This window comes from Lepisma saccharinum, chromosome 12, assembly GCF_977018435.1.
Source record: "Lepisma saccharinum chromosome 12, izLepSacc3.1, whole genome shotgun sequence".
Classification (NCBI taxonomy): Eukaryota; Metazoa; Arthropoda; class Insecta; order Zygentoma; family Lepismatidae; genus Lepisma; species Lepisma saccharinum.
Window position 1 is genome coordinate 42,092,104 of NC_139240.1, and position 10,378 is coordinate 42,102,481.

Genomic DNA, 10,378 nt, shown 5'->3' on the forward strand with positions numbered 1-10,378 from the left:
GTTTCATGGACATCGGAGGGGGAGACTTAGACCTCCCTTTTAAGTGTATTAATTACAAATCGCGCACACACACTATATATATATATATATATATATATATATATATATATATATATATGTATGTATGTATGTATGTATATAAGCAGGTAACAATATGTTATAAACACATTCTTACTTTACAAAGAAGCGCTCATGTGGGATGGCAAAAAGGATCCGGATCCAAAAAATCCGGATCCGAAAAATTTTTGGAATCCGGATTCGGATCTGGCCATCCCTAGTACACAGTCGCCATAAATTCCGTAACGAAATTTTTGTATGCAAGTATGTTGTGATAAACTTAATTGAATTCAAGTGGAACACCATAAGTACGATATAGTTTACAAGTGGGTTGGAAATAATGATCCCTGGTTGAGATGTGTCATTCATAACCAGAGATTTGATGTCTAAAACGGGAAGGACGGGAGACAGGCCCGTATCCAGGGGGAGCTCAGTCCCCTTGACATTAGGTAAAATTATTTTATATTCTAATTTGTTTGCAGTGAATAGTGAAGATGTAGACAGCAGATATTATTTGGCTCACAACTTGATGAAAGATAAATTCATAGAAAATGAACAGCAGCTATTATATTAGTTCGATCTTGTTTATGAGCCGGTCTAAGTAGGAGCAAGTATTTAGAAAATTCTCTAGAGTAGACCAGTGGTTCCCAAAGTGTGTGCCGCACCACCTTCGGGATCTGTGGCTAGCTTGTAGGGAAGCAGCGAAATGTTCCAATATTTTCACAGAAATGATATGATTTTTCTAAATATGTGCTTATTTAGTGCTTTTTACACATAAGATGTTTCTAAATTCGAAGAAAAGAAAAAGTTTTGGAATCCCAGTTCTAGACTTTTGAAATTTCTTCCTTCCCACAGTGGCGATTGGGTTCCAAAACTGGGGGGGATGCAAGGTGCAAAAACTGGGGGGGAAGACAGTATATTTACATTTGTAGATAAGGTTTAGCATAGTGTGGATGCAAACGTGTCGACAAGTGGAGGGGACTGCCCCTCCTAATCGCCGCCACTGTTCCCAACCCATGTTAGCCCGACCCTGTGGCCGAGTGGTTAGCACATCGCGCTGCGACGCCAAGGGTCCCGGGTTCGAATCCCGGTCGGGCTTGGTTGTTTGTGAATGTCCATTCATCAATTTCATCATTTCATCACTCATCCCCATCTTCGCAAATTAGCCAAGAGGCACAAAACGCGAAGTAAAATAAACTAAATCAAATCAAATCAAAACCAACCCATGTTAGAGCCTCCCGTTTGACATAAAACTGTGACTTTGATGTCATCATTCACATTCCTTCCACATCTGGGTCAAATGTCAATAGATCCCACGTTTTGGGAATCAAGAGGAGTTTTATTCTGTCTGCTGGGGGTGGAATGTACGGTAGGAACTATGATTGAAGTGAATATTGCTCATTTTTACTTGTATGATATAAATAATTGTCATGAAAAAAAAATATGGAGTGTGCATTAAGAGATGGTGTCACTACCGGTCAATTAACACTTCAAGATATGTTTTAGAAGATATACAAATACTAGTTTTTTTAAATATCTCTAAATTTTATTTTTTACATTAACTTAATTACCCCGACACATACAACAATTCACCTTCATTTAATACTGTTAAACTTTAGAAAAATGAACTTGCCTTATAAGTCCCCCCGATAACCTGCGAGTCCTCCCCTGGAGACCAATTCTGGCCACGGGCCTGGCGGGAGAAAAGATTCTACTTTGAAATGACAAAATTCTATTTTTCCGTTCCATCACATTCGAAATGAGCCCAAAACGTGGCCTAGAGCTTTGTACGTATGTTTCAGAATTATATGTTTTTAAAATAACCATAAATTCTAAAAAAAAAGTAAAATGTATTTATGTAAACTTTCGATTAAAAAACAGGATATCCATGTGTGTTGTTCTAAAATAGAGTTTTCCATGCCCCAACATTTATATGTTTTATATGTATATACCAGGATTGCCGGTTAATAATTCTTAATTGATCCGAAAGAAAATAAGTGTATCTGGGGAGAAAGGTAACACATGCTTTATTCAAAGTATCCGCAATCGCTAGCTATACATTGTGCCCATCTGTCCGTCAAATTGTGGATGCCCTTCGAGAAAAATCGTTCACATTTTGAGGTGATCCAGTCAGCAAGCCATTGTTCGACATCTTAGTAAATTGTTGAAGTGTTGCCGAGAAAGTGAGCGAGACATCGATGAAAACAAGTGGTAGTCCGAAGGGGCTAAGTCTGGTGAGTATGGCGGGTGGAGCAAGAATTCCCAGCCAAGTGCAGAAATGGTGTCTCCCGGAAACACAAACGCTCGCCCTTATCATCTTTGACGCGTTTAAAAATTCGCGAAATGCAAAATAAGTTGTGATTTAAGTAACCTATATGGAATTTAGAGCAATGATAATAGTTTCTTTCAGTTATTTTATGATTAATAATTAATATTATCCTCGCGATCTTGTTTACGCGTGCAGAAGACACACATTGGTTACTGGCAACGTCTCCTTCTGCTTACGGTTGCTTTCTGAGAAGCTCTGAAGGCCCAGCTTTTCTGTGAGGATTGAGGCCCGATTCTCCAACAAAATTTCATGCTTCGCCATGTGATCCTTTGGTTGTACCGTCCAGCGGACGCAAGCATTGAGTCTGGTGCTTGCTTCGGAGCTGTTGAGGGAGTTTGTGGCCGTAAAAAGTTGCCAAATCGAGTGCGATGAAAACTAAATAGGGCTAAAACATTAAGTACATTATATATAGGGACATTGAATTTTCGCGATGCGCGAAATCGCGAAATGTGAAAAGAAGATGCAATTTTGAAAATTCTGCACGTAACTACACCCCCAATGATGAAATATGCATGAGTTTTATTCGCAAAGTAATGCGAAATGTGTGCTTTTCCACGAAATGGACGCTTTTTCGCAAAATAAACGTGAAATATCATCAAATTAAGTAGAAAACACGCAAAAACCGGCAATCGAGGTTTTGCGCGCAAACTGTCGATTTGTAACGAAACGTTTGCCTATAGTTTCCTACCACTTGCAGTTGAAGAACGTTTTATCTTCGATCATCAGGAAGACGCTGCAAATTTTGATTTTCCATGCATATAATCTCAGTTCGAAAACTTCACTCCCTGTCAAGCTGCATTCCTTTCTTCCCCCGAATGTCTACTCAACTTCCAGTTTCATTGAACGTGCTAGCTGCAGCAGCGATAAGATTAGTCTGTCCCCGCACATCAAGGGAAACAATGGTGTCATTTGTGTTCAGTCATGAATGAATTTTGTTTATCATCATGTGATTTTCAACATGTGTTTGTGTATGTGCAGTAGTGATTATTTTATTTCTTGGACAGCAAGGATATCCTTTAAATACATGCAATGAATAAATCACTTGAGATATGCAATTTAGAAATGAAGTGATTTTGTGTTGATGTTTTATTTTTGGTTGGACAGCTAAGTACTTGTGTATGTGTACAGTATATAAAAATGAAGTAGTTTATCAATGTATAGCTCTTTTGTATGTTGTTTCCTCTCATAATGAAAAAGTGTGTGCCAATTTTTTTTCCACCGCTGGTCTATACCGCTGATCTAACATTTTATTTACCGCTCTGCTCAATTTTTATTTACCATAAATTTGGCTCCCTAATTATATAATATGCTAATAGTGCAATCAGTGCTTGCATTGCTTGTACTATATCTTCGCCACTGACAGGTTGTGGATAGCCTTCCTTGACTCGGCGAAGAGGTAAGGAAGGCGGACGAGCAAAGCACACTTACCTATCTTGGACTCTGCTGACGACACCGGCAATAGTAGCAGGCGTAGGTTGTCATCATCTGAGCGGTTGCGCGCAATTGCCCCGGGTAACAGGTGTAGGCTGTTTGCCGATTTTCCCAGAGAATGACGCGGGTCCCGTCGTCTCTCCGTTCAATTATTCAAATAAATATCTGAATGGTAGCTCGTTGAAGTGAAGTAAACAAATGAACCACTGCAATGGGCGCTGAATTTTAACGTCTATGTTGCGGATAACACCATATTTCCACCCTGTGTTTGTTACTGTGCCGTCACAACCAATCGCTTCCAGTTCATTAATGTCAATATCATTATCTTCCACGTACTTAAGGAGTGTGGGAGGCGTGTCGCGACAGGTTTGTTTGATGTGAGGCTTGCTCAGTATATCACATGACGGTCAGAATAACTGAAATAAGCAAGCTTAATTGCGATTTTGGATTGCAAACATAAATAACACGCAATGGTTATCTCACTTACGCGTATTACATTTAGTAAAATACTGCGTATATTTGTAAAGCGGTAAAACCCCGATTTTTCACGAAAGTTCGAGAATCTTAGTCCTAATGCGCGAACTCAAAATGAAGCGTGTGATTTCTAATTTTTTTCTATTACCACGCATCAAAAATGATGTACTTCGACGCTATTAAAAGGCAAGAAACGTTACCTGTATATTTTGAGCGTAAAGGTAAAATTTAGTGTTTTTTGTAATTTTTTCCAAACTTTAGGCCCTTTGCGCGAACTGAAGATCCAACGTATGATTTTTTTCAATATTTTCCCGTTGATTAGCTTGCAAATACGCAACTTTTGAGCCCTATTAGAATTCGATACTCGAAAAATCGATTTTTTTCGACCCACCCTAATGTTTAGTGCTGATGGCTTAGTTTTAGACCTCAGAGGGATTCTAATAAACCCTAATTAGAACAAATAGACCAGGATCGGGGGAACAACCACGAGGACCTCAATGGACTTCACAAATGGATAAAAGGGGAGGGAACGCAGTATTTCTGCCCGAACCCTGGGATGTTACAGGCATGCTCTGCCGAGCTATAAAATAGTAAGTAGTACCAGTGAAGTGCAGCGCTACGAGGATTGTAGCATATGTTAAAATATATATGGGGGTAAAAACTGGTTGATAAGATTTGAAAACATGCCCCCCCACCTCTAAAATAAGTTCCGACGTCCCTGATCTGGGGCCCGTCAAGTATCTGAGCGACGCTCGTTGAGCAGACAGATCATTTACTTGACGCAGTTTGCTCATTGATCAAAATATCAGTGCCTTTAAATAATCTGTGATAAATGTGGCTGCGTCGAGTGAACAAGATTTCGGTGTTTAAAAAGCTGTTTGTTAATTATAGAAATAGAATAGTTGATGTGAACAAAACAGTCGAAATTTTCATTTTCACATTGTTGCACAGCTTTCCAAAACTACGGTGTATATTTAATATTTGGAATAAACAACATTTTCATTTTAATACAATTACAAAAACTGGAATATTACATTACCTTCTGTTACATGAACTTCCTCTCTAATTACGCTTTATCGCAAGCCGTTCATCATATTTTTGTCCTCATTGGTCGCCATGCCATTTGCGGCTCGCCACCCCGCCATCCTCATACAGTTTTCCTCTTCTTCCCTTTGCCTCACGAGATCGAAACACAAAAACTCTATATTCTGTGGCTCAAACCTGTGGCGAGCAAGGTTCAAGTTCGCTCAGCGATCAAGTGAGCAGCGCTCGCGGAGCAACGCTTATTTGGCCGTCGAGTAGCTGAGCGATCACATTGCTCGCTGAGCGCTCAGATATTTGACGCGCCCTAGAGCGGTAACGTTTAAACACTCCTCCTGCCAGTGTCGCCGTTAGGCTACGGCCAGACGAGCGATATTTACTGCCAGAATTCTGCCGTAAATGTCGCAACTACAATTATCGCAAGTGGGTGGTCACACGGTAGCTGTAAATGTCGCTCTACTATGCGTTAAATATAGCAACAAAATTTCTGCCCCGGCCAGACGAGCGACATTTACTACGAAAAGCATTGTGTTCAAAACGTGTCTTGAGTTTGCTGAAAGAAATTGCTCCATTCATAGTGGCATGTAACAATGAATTGCCAGTCGAAAGCAGCTCTGTGCTTGCTTCTGATTCGTCGTCGTCGGCAAAAGCGTAAGAGACAGTGGTGAATTCATCCTATTATTAGTGAAAGATCGTACAAAGGAAAGTTTGTGCTTCTTCATAGGAAACTGAAAGACTATCCAGATAAGTTTTTTGAATATTATAGAATGTCTACAAGCTCCTTTGAACTGCTACTTGCAACTGTGAGTGGTAGCCTGAAAAGAGAAGGTACAGTTATGAGGGACTGCATAAGTGTGGAAGAGAAACTCGCAGTTACATTACGGTAAGTTTAGTTTAATATTACTGAAAGTAAAAAGGTAATACATACTACACAGACATTGATAAAACTAGAACATAACAAGATAAAATGTTCTCTACAAATCAAACAAAGATAACACTGACTCTGATTCAACATCTGATTCAACGGTAGTTCTGGATGATGATGATGTGCATGAAGTTTGGGGAAGCAAATTTGTAGGGGAAACTGCTTGAAATGAACCCCTGCGTTCAGCAGCATCATCGTAAGACTTGAGCAACTGCATGACCTTTATCTGAAATTCTAATTTATCTGAAGGATGTAGTGTTTTCACAGTTGGTAGCAATGATAATAGAAACATTTTGTCAGGATCATTTTCATGTGGGTCGGGCCAGTTTTTTCCAAGAACGTCCAACAATTCCCTCTCAAATGAATCTCCAGATCTCCTCTTTCGTTTAGCAGGTACAGCTTTAAAGTGTTCCGTCGAAGAGGTGGCATTGCTGGTATTGGTCTGCGAGAGTTCTTCCTCTGTTCTGTGGTCAATTTGGTCATCAGTTTGATCCATGTTTCCGGACGTCCTGCAGAACAATATTGAAAACAAAAACATTCATGTTACAAAAGCATAATACAGAAGAACAGATCAAGAGACAGGCGGGGCATAAGTGTCCAGTCATCAATTTCATCATATCATCACTCATTCCCATCATCGATAATGCAGTGTAATGCAAGGAGTGAAAATATAAACCCAGTCCATCAGGTTCGTTCCCAAACAACATTAAATAAAGGAACGTAACGTGGACCGAGTATTATTCCATGTCGTGAACACGAGACATTACTTCCGACAATCTTCATCTCGTATTTTTCTTTAGCATCACTGCTCAATTTACAGAGATGTATACTCGTGACTGGCATACAAGCCGAAAAATTGCAATGTTGGTTGGGTTGTCTAGTCACACGGCGCATGATGGTCAGACATGGAGGGCTTGCTTCAGTGCTTCTTCAATAGGATCGTTACGACCCAGCAGTGTCCGTGACTGTACATACATACAACTTTGTTAGGTCCAGAACCTCCACCCCATCCCCCCGCTCTCCAACAAGTTTCAGATCAGCTGCGTCTCTGATTTTCACATATGAAATATAGCAACCCTAATCACAACAAAAGTTAACTCCCCCCCTTACGTGAACTATATATACGCCCATGCTTCAAGGAAACAAACGCAAACTGCTGATTTGAAATTTATATATTAATGTACTGGAATGTGAAACAAAATCTATGTCCAACAACAGTTTAGTGTAGTAATTAAATAAGGTAGTACTTACTGCCTAGATTGCAAAGTCGGAAGAAGAAAACACATTTGTTTGTGGTAAACGTAAGGTTTCCTTGTAGTCGCACCACTGCCACTACGTCCATCTTGTGATTTCACAGATCTTGTAAATGCATCTTTCAAGCTTTTCCAACGTTTTTGAACCTCCTTACCTAAATTAATCATAACATTCATGAGAAAAATTCGAACTCTGTTCACACAATTGTTACAAGCAAAATGCTATGTCACAAATGTAACTTTAAAGGTACAAACATTTCAAAACTAGTGGCGTCTCCTGTGTACGTAACTAAATAAACAATTAAACCTGTAAATGATCAGTCATGTCTTTGAAAACGCTTCTCAAATCACTAGTTTCTACAGTTGGCATGTGGCGAAAGTACAATAACAAAGCTATTTGGATTTTAGTTTGAACATGTATTTTATATTGCGTTAACCTAATAAAATCGCCACTAGCTTTGAGATGGTTATAGCTACAATATACCAAATGACAGTGTCTGAAAACAATTTATGCATTATTGTAACTGAAAGCAACTCTGTAAACACAACGAACATACTCATCTCAGTTTAAATCACAGGACATCAACTAGATGGTACTTACACATTTGTTTTTACAATTAAATTATTCTATATTTAAGATCACTTCCTGCTTTTTTTCAGATACCTGGGTTCTGGATGCTCTTTCCGGACATTGCATTTCGATTATCTAATTGGTCGTGCCACAATTGCTGACATTGTCAGAGAAACCTGTGTGGCCATATGGCATGGTCTTCATGCTGAATACATGAAACAACCGTCTGTGGAGGACTGGCTTCTGATTAGCCACAAGTTCGAAAGCAGAGCTAATTTTGTGTTGGCGCTATTGACGGCAAACACATCAGGGTTATTAAACCCTGGAACAGTGGGAGCGAGTTCTTCAATTACAAGAAGTTTTTCTCCATAGTACTAATGGCAGTAGCTGATTCTGAGTATTGCTTCACGTACATAAATGTTGGAGCTTATGGAAAAGAAAGTGATTCAAATTTATTAAAGGCTACAGATTTGGGGGAACAAATCTATTCTAACACATTATCTTTACCAGAGCCCAAGACATTTTCAAGTGAACATGCAGGTGATCCAATTCCATATGTGTTTGTAGCTGATGAGGCCTTCGCACTCTGCTCAAGTTTGCTGAGGCCATATCCTAACCAAAACCTACGGGAGCAAGAAGATTTGTTGAATGTGCATTTGGCATATTAGCAAATAAATGGCGGCTGTTCCATCGCCCCATTGATGTTAGTCCGGAGTTTGCCGATTGTATTATCAAAGCATGCTGTGTACTACACAATTTTGTTAGGAAGAGAGATGGGTACAACTTTGAGGATACACTTTCATGTCCACTAGAGAGTATACCTGCTCAGGGAACAAGAGGAAATAAAAGTGGTGTTCGGATGAGAGATGCTTTCACTACCTATTTTTGTTCTGATCAAGGATCACTTCCCTGGCAAAACGATTGCTTGTAAAGCTGTTCTCAAAATGTTCAAAACTTTTTCTATACTATGCTCCCCCACCCCTGCATGGAACACACCATTGGCATTGGCTGTAATTATTTACTTTCATTTAACCCACTTATGAGCATTGTAATACATTATACTATGTTTTCATTTACTATCAATATCATTTCATTTCGTCTTGTTCATTGCAATGTTTGTAGTAAACAAAAATCCTAACCTGCTAATTGACGTAATAGTGTAAAAAATAATAACTATGTACTTTGTATTTTCAATACATTTTGATTCGTTTCAAGTACTTACCTATGTCGTTTCTTTCTTCAGAGGTCATATCTCCCCACTTCTCACCAACCACATCCATTGTCACTTTCATCCACGCATCCATCTTCATGTTTCTGTTCTTGTAGTCCTCACAATTCGTGTCAAACAAACAGGGATACTTTTGGACTTCAATTATTACATGTTCACTGTCAATATAATCCATAGTTGTACAGTTCGACAGTTAAATTACCGCAGTAAATGTGGCAGCTACAAATATCGCTACGCGTGGCCACGCTCACGCGGCAAATACTGCGGAAAAAATGGGTCCCGGCGCATTCCTTCGCGACACGACCTTGAAGACGCGCCAAACTGGCTACAATTACTGCTGCTTCTGGCCACTCCCATTTACGACCTAAGGGTGCATTTCTTCAGCTACATTTACGCAGAATTCTGGCAGTAAATATCGCTCGTCTGGCCGTAGCCTTAGGGAACGCGAGGCCTCTGTATTATGAAGAAAAAACCCACAAATATCGACATCATCCGTTTTTCGTAAACTTCTGAGCTAGAGCGAACATGGTTAATCGTATTATGTAATTATTACCTATTTTTATAGGTACTATCCCCTTTTACCACCAACGAAATCTAAAATTTTACTTTTGCTGATTGAGACCTTGTTTCTGCGCTATAAGCCCTAGAAAAATATCCTTTGTTTGCAGCCATGTACTGAAAAAATTAAATTTAAATTTGAGATCACCATTGCCACTGGCACTCACGGCTGCGACTATATCACCAACAACAACACTTAACACTAAACCCCAGGTTCTCACCATTATTTCTGATCGTGGCGGAATTCGAAGCAAACGGTATTTAGAGGTAGTAACAATTTTTCGAAGGCACCCTTCCGACTTCCCCTTCTTTCAGTTTTTTTATAGTGTTTTGGAATCCTGATTAAAATTTACGAAATTTGCCCCGTTCCCAAGACATTTCATTTCTTCCCATAATCGTGATTCTACACATTGAAACTTGTTGATACTTTGGCATAGTTGTAAAATCTGGCAGTGACGAGTGAAAATGTAGAGAGCGCATATTACTTTGCTTAAAACTTGATAAAGGTTAA

The 10,378-nt window shown here is 39.4% G+C and overlaps 1 protein-coding gene across 1 annotated transcript; it reads right to left on the reverse strand.

Moving 5' to 3' along the window:
- Positions 1-6,306: 6,306 nt before the first annotated feature.
- LOC145996315 (uncharacterized) lies at positions 6,307-9,577 on the reverse strand. The gene is made up of 3 exons (XM_083132748.1): positions 9,304-9,577; positions 7,509-7,665; positions 6,307-6,766 (listed from the first exon to the last, which is right to left on the reverse strand). Exons 1-3 carry the CDS (start codon positions 9,482-9,484, stop codon positions 6,307-6,309), a joined length of 798 nt encoding a protein of 265 aa, XP_082988874.1. The 5' UTR covers positions 9,485-9,577.
- Between the last annotated feature and the right edge of the window lie 801 nt (positions 9,578-10,378).

Excerpts from the sequence above, each read along its gene's own strand:
- LOC145996315 (XM_083132748.1), bottom strand. The coding sequence starts at position 9,484 with ATGGATTATATTGACAGTGAACATGTAATAATTGAAGTCCAAAAGTAT. Across the intron at positions 7,666-9,303 it reads TGAAGAAAGAAACGACATAG|GTAAGGAGGTTCAAAAACGT; the intron begins GTAAGTACTTGA and ends TGATTAATTTAG. Across the intron at positions 6,767-7,508 it reads CCGACTTTGCAATCTAGGCA|GACGTCCGGAAACATGGATC; the intron begins GTAAGTACTACC and ends ATTGTTCTGCAG.